Genomic DNA, 23,574 nt, shown 5'->3' on the forward strand with positions numbered 1-23,574 from the left:
CGCGTCATCGGGCCTCGCCCTGGCTAGTGAGTATAAAGGCAGCGCGTCCCGACTCACCATGTCAGTGTTGATCACCACGGTATCATTACAACTAAAAATTTAATGATACACTAATGAAATTGCTTTTACACAAACTTAATTAATTATATATAATTTAAAATAATTAGTTTCATATATTTAATGATTATTAAATTTGAATAAAAAACAAGAGGATAGAGCTGCGTTTTGGGTTATATTAAGGTACGTTTTTTTTTTCTAGATCAATGGATATATTTGTTATTCTAATATGTTGTAAAGCACCGGACCCAGTCGTTACTCTTATTTACAGACCTTATAAAATCGTGGGTTCGAGTCTATACGATATTCGCTTTGTCATTTTAAATTTTCGTCTAACGTTTCACTGATGGAACCGTTAAAAATCGAATTGAATCGAATGTCGCCGGTAAGCTCGTCCACTGTCATATTTGTTTTATATATACTCGGAGAAATGTGGGCTTACTGTGTCACGATTACCTCAAGGAGATCACTCGACAAATATCTTTGACTATCTCGTGGCGTAGAGCATATTTATACAAGACTAGTTTTTAACCGCGACTTTGTCTGCGTGACCGGGATAAAAAGTTGCCTACATCTTTCTTCATTCTATATTGCCAACCAATGACTTTGCAATTTGGTATATCTTTACTAGTGTATACCAAATTGGTTAAGTTGCTAAGGCGCTATAAGGTAGCAAGGAATCAAGATTACTTTTACATTTATAATATTAGTAAGGTCTAGCAGTTAGACCTTAAAGGCCTCAAAGAGCTAGACTCTAGCTCTTTAAGGCCTTAGCCTTAAACCCTTAACTATAACTCATTATGTACTTTGTACGTATGTATTTCAGAAGTAGGATATTTATTTATTTATTTTACAATTTATTGCATCAAGTTAAAAATAATAAATACAAAATACAAAAGGCTCTAAGAAATCTCTTCCAGACAACCTTTGGATAGAGGATATTGAGAAAAAGGCAAAGGGTAAGTGGCGCATCATAACCGACTTTCAGAACGGGAAAGGAAGGGATGGCCCATTTTATGTGGCGACCACACGGCTACGGAATGTTTCAGTTCGCTAGAGAATGGTTTAAATAATCAGTTATATTGAAAATTTGACAATTGTTTTAGGTTGTGACGGATAATTGCGATGTTGAAGTTGACAAGTGTTCATCCTTAAGTGTGTTCATCCTCAAGTGTGAAGATGAACACTTTTAAGATAATGATGATAAAATGTAACATTATTATTTCAGCCGTTAACTGTCCACTGTTGGACATAAGGCTTCACCATAAGAAGAGTTTTGCTAGTAGTTGCCACGCTTGGCAGGCGGGTTGAAAACCGCAGTTAGGCTTTTACAGATGTTTTAACAGAGACGCTGCTGCCCATTCTTCGCCCTCCCTTAGATTCTTTCGATACCCACGTGAAAGGAAGGGGTGGCCTATTCTATGCCGGGACCACACAGTGTAACATACTAAATATAAATATTGAGGGGGAGAAGGGATTGTTAATAATGGGGATTAGTAGCCCCATTACTAGCAATACACCCTGTCAGGTTGACCTCCTCGCGGTTCCCCTTGGAAACCATTGTGTTCAATTCCAAGTGAGTACATCACGATGGGCTAACTGACTTGTCTTTTCATTCTCACTGGTGCCCCGCCAGCGTATACCGTTAACGTAGGCGAGCTTATCGTTCCATTATCATCCAAAAAAAAAGCCGGTCAAGTGCGAGTTGGACCCGCACAACGAGGGTTCCGTACAAAATCATCAAGTTTAAAAAAAAATGTGTTTTGTCAAATTACTAAAATTTTATGGTTTTTTCCTTTTGGATTTTTCCTTCACCTACATGACATTGCATCTTGTCAAATTTCATAATCATGGGAAAGTACCCTATAGGTTTTGATACACTTGGACAATGATAAAATATGTGATATAAATGGAAGATAAGAGGCCGTATCTTTTGATTGCGTTGATTTAGAAGCTTGATATTTTCACTGCTTTAAGAGATTGCAGATTTGAGTATACGGTATTAATTTCAACTTGATAACTTTACGCGTTTCTAAGAAAAAGGGTCTTGACAGACGGACGGACGGACGGACAACGAAGTGATCCTATAAGGGTTCCGTTTTTTTCCTTTGAAGGTATGGAATACTAAAAAATATAAATATTTTAACACATTCAAATAACGATTTATATATTGTAAAAATCGCTCAATTGCATATTATTTGTTGCAAATAGTAGGATGCAGTAATAAAACATATACGTATTTGTGAAATAAAATAATAAGTTTATTGAAAAAAAAAATACGAGACATGTCTTATAAAAATCTGATATAGAACCAACAAAAAAAATAACTTGTTCTAAAAAACCATAGTGTCAACAGCCAGTATTAAAACACCATCAATATTATCTTGTTTGCCAAATAAAATAAAGCAGTCTTGCTTCATATCACTTGCTGTCCCTGTTACTCACGTTGTCTAACGCCAGTGGGCGCTCTGTACAGGATGGATGTATTATGATGGATATATTACAGACTGGATGATAATAAATTCATACTTTTCCTGTCAAATCGTAAAAATATTGATACCAAATATATATGCATTTTATGATAATTTATTTTTAACCCGACTTTAAAAGAAGTAGAATATTTTTGTGTAAACAGGGTGTCTCGTAAGCCATGCATCAAAAGGTTTCTAACGTTAGAGGGGGCCTTATCAAAAAATAAATAAATAAACAAAAAATAAGTAAACCAATAGTTACAATATAGTGGGGATTTTTTTATTTTATTTTTTTAAATATTTCTACTGAGATTACATACTTTATAAATATTTAATAAAATTGTGCATTCCACAAAATTCTTTTTATGTAAAGGGAACAACATATAATGTGGCTTTCCGATGAAAATGTTTGTTTAGAATTTTCCTATTATATTCCGAGTTATATGAAGACAGCACGCGAATTTCATAAAGTAAGTACGAATAAAAATTAAAGTAAGGATTTAAACAAATTTAGGTATTCATCCTTCGAATTGGCCGTAATTAAAATGCAATGAAAAACGCCAGTCATCTCGAAAAGGGCTCGTTTAAAAAAATAAACAAACCTGTTATCACGTGGCCTGCCTCCTTTCACGTCACTCGCGGGCGAAATGCTATCGTAATTGCAATCTGACGCCGTGAATGCCTCGTGTTTAGATAAAAGACTCCGCGCGTTCCGCTCCGTTGAACGAGCGAGCATTGGACACAATATTATGGCACGTTACACAGACATACATGGGCATAGATGACGTAATAGATGGACAATAATTGGACTTTCTTCCACGCACAACCACTCTTTGGAATCAACTTCTAGCAGCAGTATTTCCGAACCGATACGACAACATAATCTTCAAGAAAAGAGCATATTCCTTTTTAGAAGGTCGGCAGCATACCAGCAATGTCGTTGGTGTTGTGATTATGGGCGGCGGTAGTCACTTAAAGTTTCTAAGTTGCATAAAACAAAACATGGACGGGCCATAGACGACACAAGGGATAGCATGACTATTTATAATAGTTCATTAAAAATTGTATGTCTTATGCACTTATCTGTTTTTAAGCGACTTTTAAAATAAATAGAAATCTAACTTTATTAAAGTTTCGGTGATCGCGAGTACGTCGCCCATTGGAAATAGATTTTAATAATTCTTTTTGTTCAATAATTCATTCGCATTTTTAGTCACGATTAAATTAGCTATTTTTATCTAAATACATTTGTGTAAAAATGTGGAAAAATGTGAAAATTATGTTGCTACATCTATTTAAATCAGAATCAGTGGTACGTTACGAGGTTGATCCACAAATGTCATCGTGGGAACATTGATGTACATTGTGAGTGGAGTTTTAAGCAGTAAAGGCATATGTGATGAGAAATAAACGATCTCTTTATAAGCGGTATCGAACCCTTAAGTCTTAGCAGAGATTTTGCCTCACTCTGCGTATTCTACCGCTAGTACAACAGATTAGTTCTATTAGATCAGTGCAATCTCTTGCCTCGTTCAAGACGCAGGTAAAATCTCATTTCCTATCTCTCTAATTAGCTTTGACGTTTACTATGTGTGATTTATCTTGATCTATTTAGTATATTTATGTTTATGTATTATTATTTATATTATATATATGTATGTTTATGTATTATTATTTATATTATATATGTATGTTTATGTATTATTATTTTTATTATATATGTATGTTTATTTAGGTTATGTAATCTTATTTTTATATTTAGAATTTTTTGCATTTTGTCTGATTCTTTTTATGCATTTACTGTGTCTGATTTGCGCCATCTACCTTTCTCTCTGTACTTATCCATTCTTTATGCCAGGTTGTCTGTAAGAGATTGCTTGTAGCGATAAGGCCGCCTTTTGTATATGCACGTTCTGTATAAATACTCCTTGTATACATCTTTACTGTGCGCAATAAAGAGTTTATTATTATTATTTTTTAAATTTCACTAAAATTCTATCTCCCCTCTTAAGGAGAGGAGACAACTAACCCCCGGCAGAAGCACAGTCGGCCGGGGTTGTGCTCAGGGAGAGAAACCGGCGTACAATGCGGGCAGAATCTAAGAGCACCGCTTTCTGCATCTTTCCCGGGAGTGAGCCGCCTCGGAATCCCAACCGTCTGAGATGTTGTTCCAGACTGGTTGGGATAAGACCGTTCACCGACATAACGATTGGGATGATTTCGGTAGATGTCACCCCCCACATTTCGGTCACCTCGTGAGCCAGGTCGAGATATTTTCTCTTCTTCTCGGTTTCGGCTTTCACGAGGTTCTCGTCATGCGGTATAGTGACACACCCTCGAGGTGCCCGATCCATCACCACGATATCAGGTTTGTTCGCAAGAACGGTCCTGTCCGTGATGATGGATCGGTCTACTTACGCTGTCGCTTTCGAGGACCGGCTGGGGCTCGTACTTATAGTACGGCAACCTCTCATTCGCGAGGCCGTACTTCAGAGCTAGCTCTTGATGGAGTATTTTGGCTACCTGGTTGTGTCTGTGCAAGTACTCAGTGTTGGCAAGAGCTGAACAACCCGAAAGCACATGTCTGAGTGACTCTCCGGGATGGCGACATGCCCGACAGATGTCCTCAGTGCCATCCTTCAGAATGTGCTTTCGGTAATTGTTCGCCTTAACCACCTGATCCTGTATTGCACAGACAAAACCCTCGGTCTCTCCGAAGAGATCACCGAACTGTAGCCAGTGCACGGAGGTCTTCGTGTTTACGTACGGCCCGTGAAGGGCTTTGAAGAACCTTCCGTGCAACTCCTTCTCTTTCCATTATTATTATTATTATTATTACAACGGATTGTGCTCAGAGGAATTGTACAATATGATGCCCACGGCCATTTTCTGCCATGGTATGGCTCGCCATCAACAGGGAGTTCACCCTCATATCCTACAGCCTAGATGGTCGCGTACAACGCGGTTTCAAAGATGTTTTCTCCTACGAATACTCAGGTTACGAAATACGCTTCCTGCCAAGGTTTTCCCAATAGACTACAGCATAGGGTTTTTCAAAAGGGCGGTAAAAAGGTTTTTCAGGGTCGGCAATGCGTACGTAGTACCTCTGGTATTGCAGGCGTTCATAGGCTACAGTAACCGTTTACCATCAGGTCATCATTATTATTATTAGTAAAAAAAAAAAATGTATAGACTCACAATGCGTGGCTCTCGCATCGCATTGGAGTCATGAATGGAGTCGCACTGGAGGCACGGATGTAAACATAATATAATTACTCCTGCGTATACGCCAGTTCAGTTGGCTACAAAATGTATCACGGAGCGATACCCTTTTGTTTCCTCACACATTATACTCATTCGCTCGAGAGCCGGTATCAAATCGATTCTGCATTTTCTTGAGCATCCTGCACACCACCTAACCCTTGGTAGAGGGGGAAAGGGATTGTTAGTAACGCTGGATATTAGTCCCATTGCTAGCAATATACCCTGTCAAGTCAACCTCCACGGGGTCCCCCCTGGAAACCATCGTGCTGAATTCCAGATGTATTCATCACGATGGACTAACTGACCTACTTTTTCATTATCTACCTATCATCTTTCACTGGTGCCCCGGCAGCGAATACCGTTAGCGTAGGCGGGGTTACCACTCCATTATCATCCATTAAAAAACCCTTGGTTGAAGATGCAGGCACTTACCCAACCGGTGCCTTCCAAAATCTTTTTATGTTAACTCATTCAAGCAGCTATGTTATGGAGCTGGGTACAAAACAGTTAATGTTTCGAAACTAATAATTCGAAACGAATACCAGAGGAGACTTTGTACAAAAGTCGATTGCTTGGTTATCTCTGTCCCATTCGTGTTTCAACCGTGAAGCAGTTGTGTTTGCATGGCTGTGTTTCGGTTTGAAGGGTGGGATATGGCGTGAATTTACTGGGTACAGAGGAATAACACCTGAGTCCTCAGGAATGGCAACGCATGGGAGGTATCATGGGCGAAACAGTATACTCTGTTATGTCCCTGGTACTGCTCATGTCTATAGGAGACGGTTACCACTTTCCATCAGGTGGACCGTCAGCTTGTTTGCCATTCTAAGTTGTATAAAAAAAAAAAAACTAACTCGTAGACTGCGCTGAACTGTACTGACTTTATTGTTGAAAATGGTCAATATATATTAAAGAGTTATCTCAATTTGTATTTACGTATAGTTACAATATTAGTTAAATACACACATACTTATTACACATACATATATACACATATTTATAGAAAGTACAGTAGACAGTAACAAATAATGATAACGACTTAGTAATTAAGATTGGATGAGACAGACAAATACTTAACTATTTGTACAAAGAAACATATGGGAATATTAAATAATGTGTTCAGATAGAAACTCTAGAGTCTTAGGTCACGTACACTTACTAATACAGTGGTACAGGGGGGAAAGGGATTGTTAGTAATGGAGATTAAAAATCCCATTGCTAGCAATATACCCAACCAGGTAGACCTCCACGCGGTTCCCCCTGGAAACTGTCATGATTAATTCTTCATGATGAATTTATCATGATAGGTTAACTGGTCTGTTTTCATTCTCATCGATCACCCTTCACTGGTATTCCGCCAGCGTATACCGTTAGCGCAGGCGGGGTTACCATTCCATTTTTATCCAACAAAAAGAAAATACAGTGGTACCTGTATATGTATATATATATTATTTATGCATCATTTATGTAAGTATGTATCTATATTATACAATTTTATCTTTGTCTGTTAAATCGGTTGCACATGTTACACTCTGGGTTTGTTGCACGCGTCCGTGTAGCCTAACTTAAGGCTGTAGCCGAAAATCAGTGCTTTGCTTTTAAGCAAAATTATCACTGAGCTGTAGCCTATTTGGGTCACTGCGACACACTTGGTGAAAACATATTTCCATACTTCATCTTTTGTTTTATATTTGAAAAAAGTGTAAATAATCTGATTGTATAAACTCATTTGTTAATTTACATGTGTCATAAATGGCTCAAATAAAGTGTTTATCTATCTATCTATCTATCTACCTCGGTATACGAGTTTAATTCGTTCCGTAACCTTGTTTGTATGTGAAATTGCTTGTATCTCAAAACAATTTTCCCCATTGAAATTAATTGAAATGCCATTAATCTGTACTCCCATAAAACCGCCTCTGTTGTTTTTGTTAAGTATTAGTCAAAGGTGGGAGAAACTGTTAGACACCAACATCCACCCCGCATGTTGGGGTGGTGTGCAGTTTGCGATTCCTCGTATCTCAAATCATGCTCTCATTTCGAAGCAAAATATCGGTCGCTCGGCGGCTCGTATCACAAAACACTTGTATATCGAGGTACCACTGTATTTCCTTCGTTTAACTAAGTTGTCTCCAAGCACGGTAAAGATAAATATTGAGACTTATCAATATATATAAATTAGTATAAAAGGCCCTCATCCTCAGTTCTTTCTTTGAAGTTTGTCTCGAAAGTGTCGCTCGATAACTCTACTTCTTGGTTATTGGCTTGGTTTTGTAAAGTACCTATATTTATATCTGTGTAAAGGTAAATAAATGTGTGTACCAAGTAATTAATATAAGAAATTATTTAACATCACGTAAGTTTGTATTTGATTGTTACTGCCGTTGTAATCACGTGTACTATTGAGGGGAGAGGAGGGATTGTTAGTAATGAGGATTACTAGACCCATTGCTAGCAGTGTACCCTGATAGGTCGACCTCTTCGCGGTCTTCCTTGGAAACTATACTAATCTACCTGAGGGAGACTTTGTACAAAAGTCGATTGCTTAGGTACCTCTGTCCCATTCGTGTTTCAACTGTGAAGCAGTTGTGTTTGCATGGCTGTGTTTCGGTTTGAAGGGTGGGACATGGTGTGAATTTACTGGGTACAGAGGAATAACATCTGAGTCTTCAGCAATGGTAACGCATGGGGGGCATCATGGGCGAGACAGTGTCTCGTGTTTTATATGTATTGTAAAAAAGACATATAAAACACGATAATATATATATATATATATATATATATATATATATATATACATATATATATATATATATAATATATATATATATATATATATATATATATATATATATATATATATATATATATATATATATATATATATATATATATATATATATATATATATATATATAAAGGTACGATACTATAATATACAGTTTAAATTAACTTTAATATATGCGTAATATGTGTTTGTTTTGTTTCATGTATAAAAAATTTTTGTGCGTGTTAATCTCGCAAAAAGAGTTAGATATATAATTATAATTGTTTATATATATATATATAAGTATTCATTACTGTTTGTCATCAGATTGTAATAATGCCGCCCATGAATGCAGTCGACGAGGAAGAATTCAGCGATATTATATCACTGTTCAATAATGATCAGGAAGGATGTAGCAATAGGGAAACATTGATCAAATATGATCAGACGGGATGTAGCAATAGGGATATAAGGAATATAGGCAATAAGGAATTAGTTGGTAAGTTTCACTAATAATATAAATACTCTGTTATGTCCATGGTGCTGCTCATGTCTATAGGCGACGGTTACCACTTTCCATCAGGTGGGCCGTCAGCTTGTTTGCCATTCTAAGTTGTATAAAAAAATATTAATATATATATATATCCCACGGATTTGTTCGCATGGTTTAGGATAAAAGTATCGTAATGTTAACTTATGTTGAATATGATTTATATTTGTATCAAATTTTGTTCATATAGCACTTAAACTCGTCATCATCATGTCAGCCTTTAACTGTCCACTGCTAACATAAGCCTCCCCTTGAGGGGGGGGTTGCTAGTAATTGCCACGCTTGACAGGCGGATTGGTAACCGCAGTTAGGCTTTAGAGATGTATTAAGAAGAACGCTGTTGCTCATCCCTCGCTCTCCCTTAGTCGGCTCTTATAACACCCACCGGAAAGGAAGTGATGGCCCATTCTATGCCGGGACCACACACGCGATCACACGGCCTTAAACTAATGTAAATTTCCACGTCACTGTTAAGATAACTATATTAGTTTACATGTTACGTATGTACTGAGATCCTTGACTCCTTGACTCCTCCAGACAGAGACAATAGTGTAATTAATAATATAAAGTGATTCATCAGTACAAATAATTCTGGCCACGTTTATATGAATCATACAAGACCGCAAGCAAACAATGGAACGTAAACGATTTATTGTTTACTTGTTCTCGCTCCAGGGTTGTCAGATGCGAATTTTTATTACTTCCCAAATGGGTAATTGTTAAACAAGCTTTTATTTAATACGGAAATTTCAAAGTTTACTTTTGTGTAATTAATTTATAGTAAATAACAAGAAAAAAATAGCAATCTGAACCCAATGGTGGAGTCTTAAAAAGAGAATATTCATAGATAGATACTCTTTATTGTTTTCTCCAAAAGATTACAATAGTAAACTTATTATAAATATAAACAATTACAAGAAATAATTATAATAGCTTATAAACAAATTTATTTAAATAAAGATTATTTCTATTATTTTTTGTTTTATCCTAAATTTTTTAATTTTAATTTAATTTTAATTTTTTGTTTTATCCTAAACCAATTTTATCCTAACTTTCAAAGGCCCATAACTCTGAGATCAGAGTTAGCATTTATCTTGATAATTTGTATCCAAAACTCAGCTGCACCTCTAGCAAATGATTCCAGAAACTCAGTTTCTAATACAAATGTAAACGCAGCCGTAATGTAAATATTTGTACAGTTTACGCTAGTTACATAAACTTGAGATTTCATTTACATAAAGCACCAGCAATTTAACGAAGTCTCCTCACGTTTTGTTAAAACAGTTTAATTATTTTAAATTTAAAATACAAAGTCGTGGATTTGTAAAATATTTTGTTAATATTTTCCTTTTCTTATGTTCGATGTAGTTGTTTGTAAATCCTAATTAATTTTTGATTAATTCGAAGTATTAATCCTGGACTGGTTAAAGGGTAATATTACTACATGTATCATTTAAATTATTTTTAATTTAATTAAATTTATGTGACTATATATCCTTTTGGCTTTAAAACTAATTCTGGTGAAAGAATTTTGTTTTACACTGTTTAACAATTTTGATATATATAATTTGTAATAAATATATAATTTGTTACAGATATCGATGAGAATAAACACTCAATAGACGAAATACAAAATAACAAGGAAGACTTGATACCTGTGTCTTCATACAGAAAAAAATCTTTTGTGCCAATATCTTTCCTTAATAATACAAATAATATTAAACTATTAACCACTTGTTGCCCACTCAGCATCAAAGTTATCGATTGTGTTAGATTTCCTTTAGGTAGCAGAAGATGGATTAATAGAAGAGCAAGTCTTAATAGTAAAGAAACATGCACCAATAGACTGATAGGTGTTAAAGTTATACAGACTAACATTGTTATTGATTCAGATACAGACGACGAAGTGAATTGTGAGCAATATGTGCAAAATGGAATGGATTTAGATAACCATAATACATATTCAAAAGTCGCTACGGCATTGAAAGGTATTGGAACTACTATAACTTCAATCAATAATAGCCATAAGACTAAAACACTTGTATCTAGTGGTCTCAATGATGAAGGAATAAGTAAGAAAGAAATGTGTAATAAGATTAGTACTGACACATTAATACATACAATGTGTGAAAAATTTTTTAAAGATAATAATGATTTAGATAAATCAATCAAACAAAAAATACAATCAAATAAAAATACTAAGAATGATACGAAAAGTAAGAAATATGATAAAGATCTTTCAAACAATACAAAAAGGAATATTTTACACAACGTTGAAACTGCAAATAGGAACATTAATGATTCAAAAAAAGAAAATGAATCTCCGTTTTCTGAGATTGAACTAAATAAATCATGTGATAACGATGCTTCCAATCATAAATATATCTCATCGAATGGGAATTCGAAACATTTACAAGTCGAAGGAGAATCTCATGATGTATGTGGAATCAATCAATCAAATCAAAATGGAATGAAACAAATCAATTCTTATCAGTCTAGAGAAGAGATTTCAATGAATAAAAAAATACTAACAATAGATCGTAAACATGACACGGAAAAAATATTACCAGTTTCCAGATCTTATACTGGTTCCAATAGAAAACCTCAAAACACAAATTATCTAAGTCACTCGAATAGAAATGATGCAAAGAAATTGGATAAAAACAGTTTAGAGTCTTGTAATAATACATTTACCTCACGTCAGCCTCCGCAATTGTTAACGATGCCACAGAAATCACCTTCAGCATTACACCCTTCACAGTCACAAACTTTACAACGTTCACCTCCAACAGGACATCTACAATCGCAGATATCGTTTCCAGGTTCAGTACCTGCTTTATATAGTTTTTTACCGGTAACCTCCACAGTAACATCTGAGCCGCCATCATTATGTGCTACATCAATCTTGAATAAACTTAGTCTTTTACCTCGCCAGCAAAATATTGGCAACCAAAATCAAGATGCACAACAAAGTTATTCATCATTACCATGTTTCTCTAAGAGTACTGAAATGAATAATAATGTAGTCTCATCTATGAATACGGATTCATCTTCTATGAATGATGGACAACGAAAAGAAAATCAAAACAATGAACTAAATAGAGTTGCAGTAAGCCCTCAGGATCAAGGTTTTAGTAAAGATGTATGTCATGGCCAACAGACAAAAACAGGAATACGAGTAAAAGACAGAGATAAAATAAACGAAACATTGACTTTTACATTAGTATCTGGTAGTAAGCAACATCAAGACGCACAACAGCATGATTCATCTTCACCATATTTATCTAATAATACTAAATATAATAATTTTAATAACAATGTGAATGAAAACACAACAGGACAGCAAAATGAAAATCTTAATAAGGAATTAAATAGAACTACAATCCGCTATGCAGATCAAGTTTATAATAAGGGTATGTATCAGATACAAGAGGCTAAAACAGGTATACGAGTAATGGAGAGAGATAATGAAACCCTAACTTCTGGATTAGTATATGGTAGCAAGCAACATCAAGATATACGACAACATGATTTATCTACATCACATTTATCTAAAAATGTTGAATATAACACTTTGAATAACAAACTAATCACACATGAAAATACAAAAGGACAACGAAACGAAGATCAAAATATGGAGTCAAGTAGATTTCCAATACGTTACCAAGATGATTGTTATAATAAGGTTGCATGTCAGACTCAAAATGCTAAAACAGGAATACGAGTAAGAGACAGAGATGCGATTAATGAAACTGTAACTTCTGCTTTAGTATTGGGTAGTAAACAAAATCAAGATGTACGACAAAATAATTCATCATCATTACATTTATCTGAAACTTTTGAATTTAATAATTTAAATAATAAACCAATCACATCTGAAAACACAAGAAGACAACAAAACGAAAGTCAATATAATGAATTGAATAGACCTGCAGAAATTTATTCGGATCCAAGATATCATAGGAATGTATATTCCACACAAAGGGCTAAAACAGGAATATATAATAGAAAAAAAATGAGTAAAAATATGTCTTCACTACCAGTATCTGAGGCGTCATCGTCACGTGATTCATCAAAATCGCATCAACTATCCCATGTTACTCCACAACCAAAGAATAGCAAGCAATCCCAAAACGAACGACAACATTATTCCTCGTTAGCATCTACCTCTAAGAGTATTGAGTTTACTAATTTTAATAACTACCCAGGTTTGTCTGAAAATATTGATAGGCGAAGAAAAATAAATCAAGACAATGGTAATAATAGACTTGTAGTAAATCATCCTAATTTAGAATACAACAATTACGTAGATCACACCAAAAAAGTAAAAAGAAAGATAGAAGACCTTAAACAAAATGATAAGCACAAAACTTATAATTACAAAAGTAGTAACAAATTTCAAGTAAATCGTTCACAAGATAATAGAAAAATACAGCGTACTAATGGATATAACACGATGAGAACGGTGTCTGAACATACACTACCAAAATATATCAATCAATCAAGGCACATAACATTAAATTCAATTTATCCGCCAAGTATGCAGATTTCAAATGATAGGAATATTTCACAATTAAAAAATAATAATAGTGGTGATTACAGGGGTCATGAAAAGTATAAATATAATAATATAAATGTGAAGAAACATTCGCAAAATACGGGTACCAGTAATGGTGAATATAAAGAAAAAACAGACAGTCATAAAGGCAAAGAAGTGAATGAAGAACCAATAGCGAAGAAGATAAAAGGAAACAGATACGAGTATACTAATAATGGGCAGTCTTCTAACATCAGTCGAATTCATAAAAATAATGAAAATGATAAGGAGCAATCTGGATATAATTCTGACGACACTATCATACTTTAATGCAATATTCAGATTTTTTATGAAGTTAGACCTAATCATTATTATGTCAGTCATCTATTAACTGTTTATTGCTGGACATAAGGGGAGGGGAGTGCCAGCAGCTGCCACCCTTGGCAGGCGAGTTGGCAACTACAGTTAGAATTTTATAACGTTTTAAGAGGAACGTTGTCTCTTACGACACCCACGGGAAGGAAGGGGCGGCTCATTCTATGCCAGGATCACATGGCAAGTTAGATAAGTCTTATTTTATTTTATTATTAATAAAATTTCTTATAGTCTTATTTTATTTTATTTATTATTAATAAAATGTATAAAAAGCCTTTGTTTTTTTGTGTGATTTTGTTTGTATATATAGAAGATAAGACATGCACCATTTTTAAATAATATAACTGTAGATCGTAATCTAATGTTGAAATATTTAAACTAATGTTAAATGAAGAAATATATATATATATATATCGTAATGCAATTATTACTAAAGATAATGCAGTTAAGTTTTCGGTAAGATTCATATTAATATTTAATGGAATAAAGTTAAATAAAGTTTTTATGTATGAACTCAGATGTTCATGTAGCCTGCCTCACGCAATTTTGTTTGCTTTTTTGGGTTGTTATGTTACACGATTACGTTGTTAATACTGAAATGATTTTGATATGGGTTATTTCCATGTTTATCTATTATATTAATATAAGCAGCATATCTAATGTATTTTGTACAATAACATTACTGCATTTTTCGAAATCTATATAAATAAAAATCAATCTCCAATTGTATGAAGAGCATCATTTCGGAATGTTGACACTTACTTGATTATTTTTCCTGTTTTTGTAATTGTCAGGACAAGATTTGTATGAGAATGAATGTTTGAAAAATGTGTGTACAAATTAATGAAAAAATTGTATTAATTGTAGCTAGAATAAACAATTCTCACGAATTTTTTTTTTATACAATTTAGAATGGCAAACAAGTTGACGGCCTACCTGATGGAAAGTGATAAGCGCCGCTTATAGATATGAGTATAACAACATGGACATAACAGAGTATGTTATTTCGCCCATGATATTCGTCCATTTCTGAACCGATACGACATCATAACCTTCAAGAAAAGAGCATATTCCTTTTTAAAAGGTCGGCAGCACACCTGCAATGCCGTTAGTGTTGTGGGTGATCATGGGCGGCGGTAGTCACTTACAATCAGGTGAGCCACGCTCGTTTGAGCCATATGTTTTAAAAAAAATTATACCCCCCCCCCCATGCGTTGCCATTGCTGAGGAATCAAGTGTTATTCCTCTGTACCCTGTAAATCCACTGCCATATCTCACCCTTCAAACTGAAACACAGCCATGCAAACACAACTGCTTCATGGTTGAGACACGAATGGGACAAAGGTCCGTCTTCTTCTCATGCTCTCCCCTAGGGGGAGCCGGGGAAACCTGTCCGGGGTTTTTTACCCCTCTCAGGTGGTTTCCATCCGCCGCTCATTAATATGAGCGGGTCGTTGGGGTGAACCTGGTTCTTAACGTGCCGCCCCGTTCACTCTGCGCGGTCTTCGCCTGCCGGGTGAGACCCCGTGGGGGGAGGCCCAGCAAACTGCCAGTGTTTGAATGATCGGGACGGCATTGTAACCCTCATCAGAGGGAGGGGAGGGGTCTTCATGTGTCCATGACGTCTTCCTCTGGGTTTTCTTGCACGCGAGCTATCAGTTCGCGTGCGTATTTTATGGTCCGGAGGTCGCGCGTGCAGGGGCGCTATTCCCTTTAGGTGGTCCCAGCCCGATGCGTCCGCACGCGCGAACATCTTCGCTGCGAGGCTGCCGATGAATTCGTTCAGCGGAGGGATCTTTAGGTCCCTCTCCAAGGTGGCGTTCCTTACGTATTTATGCGCGCCGGCGATGGTGCGCAGTGTAAGGTGTTGTTGCGCGCTGAGTTTCTTCTTATTCGACGCAGATGCGTAGACATACCATGCCGGCGCTGCGTACGTAAGTCGCGGTCGGATGTAGGTCTTGTATATGGCCGTCTTTATTTGGAGAGGGAGTCTTCCTGTCAACGCTGGGCGAAGGAGGTGCCTGGCCACCCTGGTCTTGTTGCAGACCCCCTTGATATGGGTGTTAAAACTTAGACGCCGGTCGATGTTCACCCCCAGGTAGGTGACGGTGGTAGACCACTCGATCGGGGAGTCGCGCAGGTGCAATTTGGGAGGGCAGTGACGTTGTCCGAAGTAGATCGCCTGCGTTTTGCGCACATTCACCGACAATCTCCAGTCGTCCAGCCACTTTGGTAGGGTGTCGAGTTGCCGCTGCATTTTCAGCGCTGCGTGCTTCTTGCCGATGGATGTCACTATGAAGGCGGCGTCGTCGGCGTACAGCGCGAGGAGAGACTCGGGGGTAGTGGGAATGTCGTCGGTGAACAGCGCGTAGAGCGCAGGCGATAGGCAGCTTCCCTGTGGTACACCCGCGCGGATGGGTCGCTCTCCCGAACAGGTTTGTTCCACCGTCACCATGAAGCGTCTTGATGGAGGAATATAAGGCCACTATTCGGACCAACCTTCTTGGTGTTTCGGTCTGAGTGGCCATTTTATACAGTAGACCGTTGTGCCACACGCGGTCGAAGGCTTTCTCCATGTCCAGTAACACTGCAATAACGTGCTCGTGCTTATTGTGGGCGCTCGTTATGACGTGCAGGACTCTGGTCAGTTGCAGTGTCGTGGAGTGTTCCGCTCTAAATCCAAACAGCTCCAGGCGTGGTTTTAAGTGTGGTTGTAGATGTTTGAGGAGGAGTTTCTCAAACACCTTTGACATGTGTTGCAGTAACGTCACTGGCCGGTACGATTCCGGTTTCAGTACGTTCTTGGTGGGCAGCGTGATGACTTTGCCTATCTTCCAGTGGTCTGGGAAATGCCCTGTGCGTACTATTCCATTGTACAGGCGCGTCAGTGCCGCTATAGTGCACGGCGGCAGGTGACGCAGCGCCGTATTTGGGATGTTGTCGCTGCCGGGGGCTTTCCGAGGCTTCGTCTTTCTGATTTCACGCTGCACTTGTCCCGGTGTAAAGACAATCGGATCTTCGTGAGGTGATAGTGGCGATGATAGGTACTCCTTCACGAAGTTGTCTATCCGTGCAACATGATCACTATTTGAGGATGGATTGAGCTGGAACTGGCCCTCTAGGTGATCCGCGTGAATCTCCGCTCGGTCTACTGCGCGGTACCTCGGTGTTCCGTCGTTCGCCAGTAGGGGTCGGACTGGGGGGTGGGAATTTGTTAGCCGGCGACACAGGCGATGAATGCTGTTCCAGTCGTCACCGGCTTCCTCTACGTATCTTTCCCAACTCTCCTTTTTATGGGACTCGATGTCACGCTTTATTTCTTCTGCAAGCTTGTTTAACCTCGTTTTGGTGGTGGGGCATCTGGTGGCCTGCCAGTCTCTGCGCAGTCGGCGCTTAACGGCGAGCTTTCTCTTTATTGCAGCCGGGATGGTATTAGTTGTTTTCGCTACCTTTCCCGGCTGGGATGCGTTTTGCATGGCGGCCTGTATGGAGACTGACAGGTCTCCCGCAAGCTGTTCGACGTCGGCGGAGGTTAAGATTGCCCTCGTTGGCGTGTTGTCCTGCATGAAGTCCGTGAATTTCCCCCAATCCGTCCGGCGGCGCGGGGCCTGCGGCGTCAGGAGCACCGGGGTCATCAGGATATCCATGCACACGGGAAGGTGGTCGGATTGGACGTCCTCTGAGAGGACTTCCTGCGTCAGTTGGCTGTCCAGTCCCTTGTAGAGGGCAATGTCGAGCACGTCGGGTATTCTTGTGGCGTCGTGGGGATAGTGTGTAGGTACCTCTGGACCATGCACAGCGATATTTAGTTTCTCTACTATCCCCAGGAGTTTTCTGCCTTCGGCGCTGATTATGTTGGAGTTCCAAGCCGTGTGTTTACAGTTCCAATCTCCTGCGGCGATGGTCGGCAGCGGCTCCTTGAAAAGGGCCTCGACGTCGGCCGTTGCAAGTTTCGTTGTCGGCGGTTTGTATACTGCAAACACACGGATGGGATTTCTATTGTTGCACATCTCGATCCCAAGTGCGTACATCGATCCAAGTTGCACCTGTGGGAGCGGCTGGTGGACGATGTTCCTCCTTACTAGGACAGCCAACCCGCGATACACCCTTCGGTCGTCCGTAAGCTAAACGTCCTTGCGGTATGCATGGTATCCCGGTATGTGGAGTGCGTCGGCGGCCCCTAGCATCGTCTCCGAGATGAGACACACGTCGACTTTATACTCCACGAGCATCAGTTTCAGTAGGGGCAGCTTCTTGCGGATCCCGTCCGCGTTCCAGTGAACTATTCTTATCATGTTAGCTGCGATAGTTTCACCAGGCCCGCGGTTATTACCGGTAAGGGGTCTGCGCTGGTTTGTACCGCGACTAGCACCTCCATCAAGATGTTAATCATCGCCCTCATCAAGTGGTTGTTGTTGGAGGTGCTGGATTCCAGTGGCTGCTTCGCCATCTTCCCCTTGACACTTTCGTGTTGTGGCGCCGCGCTTGATGCGGCCTTTTGTGTGGCGGTTTCATATTTAGTGGGGGCGGCGACCGCAAGCGGACGGGTTGTTTTTGCCGAAGCCTGTGTCTTGGTCGGCGCGGCCTCAGTGGGTGCGTCTTTGCGTTTCCCTTTCTTCTTCTTCTTGCCTCTCTTCTTTTTCCGGGGTTTTTCGGGCAGCTGCTTCCTCTTTCTGTAGCCGGGTTTGCCGCGGCCATCAGGTTGGATTCGTTGGTGCCGCCTGGGAGCGTCCTATCTCGCCCGGCGAGTTGGCCTGTTGTTCTGGGCGCCGTGCCCGCCTTTCTGTTTCTTATTTCTCTTTTGAAAACAGGGCACGGCGGGGTTGTTAGCGGTGTGGTTTTCTCCGCAGTTTGCACAGGTCGGAGGCTCCTCTCTGGGCCGCGGGCAGTCCCTGGCTACGTGTTCACCCCCGCAGCGGACACATGCCATCTTCCTGTGGCACCCATGGGAGGACTGCCTGAAACTTTGGCAGCGGTGGCATTGCGCGGGGCCGTTCTTGCCCCGCCAGGCAGATTTTCACCCCCGGCATGCAGAGTAATTCATCAATAGCGTATATGCCGGGGGTGATACCTGGGGTGCGCTTGATCTGTGCGTGAAATATGCACCCCGGGCGGCCCTGACGTGCTTTGATCTGACGGATGTACTCAGGAACGTATCCCAGCTCCGTCAGGGCGTCGGCAATGTCCTCCACTGGAGTGTCGGCTGGTATGCCCCGGATGGCCACTTTCAGACTCCTCTCCGCTGGCAGTTGGTAGGAAAAACAACTTATTTTTTCCGATTTCTCGAGGTCGGAGAGGTACCTCTGGATGACACGGTACTCATCCTCGGACCTCGGGGTGAATCTCACCCCCTTGCCATAGGGGCGGGCGTTCGGGGCGCAGTTCAGCAACTTTTTCAAGTTCTTGAAGTGGCGCACCCAGTCGGGCAGGTATTCCACTATTAGCGGGGGCAATCTAGGTCTTTTTGCCGCTGGCGGGGGCGGAGGCGGTGCAGTGTCTCTTGCTGTGCTTGAGGCCGCGCCTTGGTTTTTCGTCATGTCCGGTGGTTGCGTAGGGGCCCTTACTGCGCCCGCATATGTCTGGCCCTGTGAGTGGGCTGGCACTGGGAGTTCCCTGGGTCTCAGCCTTGGGTCTCTCTGTGGCAGTGGAGTCGATATCTGCGGCGGTGAAGGCTCTTGGCAGGGACGCTTGTGTCCCTCGTTTGCCGTGAATCTGGGCTTCTGGGTATATATCGGGCTGGTCGTATGGCTGTCAGTTGGTACGATCGACCCATCTCTCTTGCCAGCTCCATCTCCTCTATTGGAGGCGACGGCTAAATATATATCTCCGCTTCATCCCCCACCAGAGCGGCGATCCTCTCTTTCATTCCCTGGGAGAGGAGGTCCGCGGATATTTAATGCGCCAAAATCAACGAGTCTCGCTCTAATGTTGATTTCGGCAGATGTTCGACGAGCCCCCGCTCCGAAACTCGGAGAGGCTTTTTTGCCGCCCCCGGCGGTGGCATGCCGCTCGAGGTTGCCCGCCTCCGCAAAGTCTTTGGCGACGGTGATGCGGGCGATTTACGGCGACTTGTTGTTATGAGGGCCCCTCTGTGGTGGTCCTCGTTGCTGGATGCTGCTGTTGATGCCGGTGATTTGCACTGGTGACACTGTTTGCACTATCACTCGGCACTTGTTCGCCGCACTGAGCTTGATGCACTAGTGTCGCCGGTAAACCGGCGCGAGGGATGGTTACGCCTACACGGTTACTGCACGGCGCGGTTGCATCGTCGCGTGGCGGGTTTGTCGTACCCGTGGCACGTTGCGCGGCGCAAGTTGACGCTCTCTCCCCGCGATGGAAAGTGATACGCGGGCGCTGCGCACGGGCGCGCGCTGGAGGGCAGCGGCGGTTGGCCCCCCTCCTGCGGTAATGGTACACTGTGGCCCTGATAAGGGCCATTTTTCGTCCGGCCGCCTGGCCGGAAAAGAGCATTCTCCGAATTCTTCGGATTCCCTTCCTTCTGCTTCACAGGTCGTCCTCTCAAGCAGTCGTCCGCGATCCCTTCATTCTGGGGATGCCTGTCCCCGGATGGACTTCAATCTTGGGTAAAAAGTACACTATATATAACTGTCCGCTCCGATGACAGCCGGTTCGTTGCCTGGTACGTTTGCAACAACAAACGCACCAGACAACGTCTTCTCTCCTTGGTGCTGGCTACGGTGAGTTCGTTGGATCCGTGCGGTGCGACGTTGAGGCGATGGCGGTGCACACGCGATGTTGCTGCTTCGGTGGTGCTAGTGCGGCGGTGCACACGGTGGAGCTGGTACGGTGGTGCACAAGATGGTATAGCCGCGTTGCTAGTACGATGGCGCTGCCGCGGTGCTGCTCGGTCGAGTTGCTGCGGTGGCGCACACGCAGGTGTTGTAGCGGTGCCGAAGCGGTGATGCTGCTGCGATGTATCTTCAGTGCTGCCAAGCTGCTGCCAAACTTTCTCTTCTTGTCGCTTCGACTGCTGGCCGATCCCGGGACAAAGGTGTTCAAGCAAACGACTTTTGTACTGGTACCCCCTCTACCTGACTTAGTAAAATATTATATAAAGCAGAGAAGCTATTTGATTGTCATTTAAGCCAAGCCATAAGCCAAGTGTTTTATCGTAATAATATGTGTAGATAAATAATTCAGTACGTAAATATGTTTCATTAATAATTAATACTGTATAAAGTTGTATTACCTACTGTTACTCATGAATTAGCATGTAAGTGAATGAATACACGAAGCTTTAATTCTATTTCACTGAAAATAAATGAAGAGAAAATGTTTTAGATTTATTTTGTGTTTTTTTTTACGATTATAATTTTATTTTATGCCGTTGAAGTGGCAAACAAGCACACGACTCTCCTGTATGTAAGCGGTTACTGTAGCCTATAGACGTCTATGAAAAAACATCCTTGGTCCATCCGTCGTCAAAGCATTTTTTATTGTTGGCGTCATACCCATGTGTGACATTAAATTCTCAGATATTATTCTTTGAAAAAAAGAGTACCACGGTAACTAAGATATATCATGTATTTTTTTTAGTTTACTTCGTCTTATGTCCGTTCAATTTACATGTACTTTTTATTTATCAATTACAATTTAGTTATTTATTTATTTATTTAAACTTCAATGTACAATTATATAATACAAGTAAGAGTAAATATGGCGGACTTAACACCTAAAGGCGTTCTCTACCTGTCAAGCATGGGGTAAGCAGGAAACTAAGTAGGCGGTGCATTTTGTGTTTAGAATTTAGGATATAGATGATAAAAGCTTGTTAGGTAAGTAAGTATTCATATTTTTTTATGCAATTTAGAATGGCAAACGAACTGACGGCCCACTTGATGGAAAGTGATAACCGTCGCCTATAGATATGAGAAGTACCATGGACATAATAGAGTATATTGTTTCGGTCACGATAATCTCATGCGTTGCCATTTCTGAGGACTCAGGTGTTATTCCTCTGTACCCTGTAAATCCACTGCCATATCCCACCTTTCAAACCGATATACAGCCATGCAAACACAACTGCTTCACGGTAGAAACATGAATGAGACAGAGGTGTCCAAGCAAACGATAAACGACTTTTGTACAAAGTCTCCCTCTGGTAACATTTATATTAGATTTGATAACAAATATTATGATACTATGTTTATAGGTCAATTATAATAAATAATGATATAATTTAGTGATAATGTTCGAAAAAAAAATGCTTATTAAATGGCTTATCTAAAAAGTAAATTACCAAATTTTCATGATGTCAAATGCATCATACACGCGTCAAAGATAAATATCTATTTATTGCTATGACTACGCGCATATAATTTGTATTCGTTAATTTTTTATTATTATTTCAGTCGTTAACTGTCCACTGCTGGACATAAGCCTTCCCCGTAAGGGGAGTTTTACCAGTAGTACATGCTTGGTTGGCAACCGTAGTTAGGCTTTTAGGGATGTTTTAAGAGGTACTTTGCTAACCATCCCTCGCCCCCTTAGTCGCCTATGACGACACCCACGGAAAAGGAAGGGGCGGTCCATTTTATGCCGGGGCACACACGGCGATTTGTTCATGTATATTAATAAAAGAGGAAAAATTTCAATCTCAAATCCCAACTATCTGGATGAGTGGCGCACCAGGGAGGACCTGGTGCGTTTTTGAAAGCACTTTCTTTTACGCACATAAAACTTTGATATATACTAGAAATACCCTTTTCCGTTTGCCTTCCCTGGGATACGGCAAACGAAAAAGAGGCAGACCCTGCATAAGATGGGATGATGACATCAGGGAAGTGGCTGGAAAAATGTGGGACAGAGTGGCTCAGGATAGGCGAGAGTGGAAACGGTTGGAGGAGGCCTTTGCCAAATGGCAAACAGATCTTCAAAAAATAAGTAAGAAACAATTATTAGAATAAGTTATATTAAGTTTTTTTTTAAAATTTTATGTGTGTTTTTAATGTACTAAGTTGTTCTGAATAAAGGCTATATTATTATTAGAAATAACCACGCATTACGATATTAAATAAATGCACACAATACATTCAAGAAAAGAGCTTCCTTTTTAAAGGTTGGCAGCACTCCTGCAATGCTTCTGGTGTTGCGGCGGTAGTCACTTACCATTAGGTAAGCCGCATGATCGTTTTTAACGTAAAATTGTAAAAGATACACGTAACCTGGCACCGGTACTCGTTCACCATTCATCGACATTTTATTCATTTTCTTTTGCGAAACAAAATACATTTTTTGATTTTGCGTGGAAAAAAATATTCCTAGAATTTAATCTATGGTTTATCGGATTATTACGATGACTACAGAGTGAAATGGCGATAACGGAGTAATTTAATTACTTTATAAAATAATTAATATATATTTGTCATTAGTATCTTTCTGAAACTTGTAATATCAAGGTATTTGCATTGTTTTGCTGTCGCTGTACCGGTATGTATTAAAATTAGATATGTATAAGGAATTGATATCTGGTTATCTTTGTCTATCTATGGATTTGTTTATCTACTGACAACGCTATATTATAACTTTTTTT

General features: G+C 40.1%; 1 protein-coding gene across 1 annotated transcript; it reads left to right on the plus strand.

Annotated features, from left to right (window-relative positions):
* LOC113510773 (putative uncharacterized protein DDB_G0282133) lies at window positions 1–21,328 on the plus strand. The gene is made up of 4 exons (XM_031907229.2): window positions 1–240; window positions 8,887–9,058; window positions 10,705–15,365; window positions 21,034–21,328. Exons 2-3 carry the CDS (start codon window positions 8,896–8,898, stop codon window positions 13,974–13,976), a joined length of 3,435 nt encoding a protein of 1,144 aa, XP_031763089.2. The 5' UTR covers window positions 1–240; window positions 8,887–8,895; the 3' UTR covers window positions 13,977–15,365; window positions 21,034–21,328.
* The last annotated feature ends 2,246 nt before the right edge of the window (window positions 21,329–23,574 follow it).

The sequence above is a fragment of the Galleria mellonella genome, unplaced genomic scaffold (genome assembly GCF_026898425.1).
Source record: "Galleria mellonella isolate WM207_F2 unplaced genomic scaffold, CSIRO_AGI_GalMel_v1 utg905, whole genome shotgun sequence".
NCBI lineage: Eukaryota > Metazoa > Arthropoda > Insecta > Lepidoptera > Pyralidae > Galleria > Galleria mellonella.

What these genes read in the sequence shown, in the direction of transcription:
- LOC113510773 (XM_031907229.2), top strand. Translation starts at nt 8,896, where the DNA reads ATGCCGCCCATGAATGCAGTCGACGAGGAAGAATTCAGCGATATTATA. An exon ending in AGGCAATAAGGAATTAGTTG is followed by an intron (nt 9,059 to 10,704) that starts GTAAGTTTCACT and finishes AATTTGTTACAG; the next exon opens with ATATCGATGAGAATAAACAC.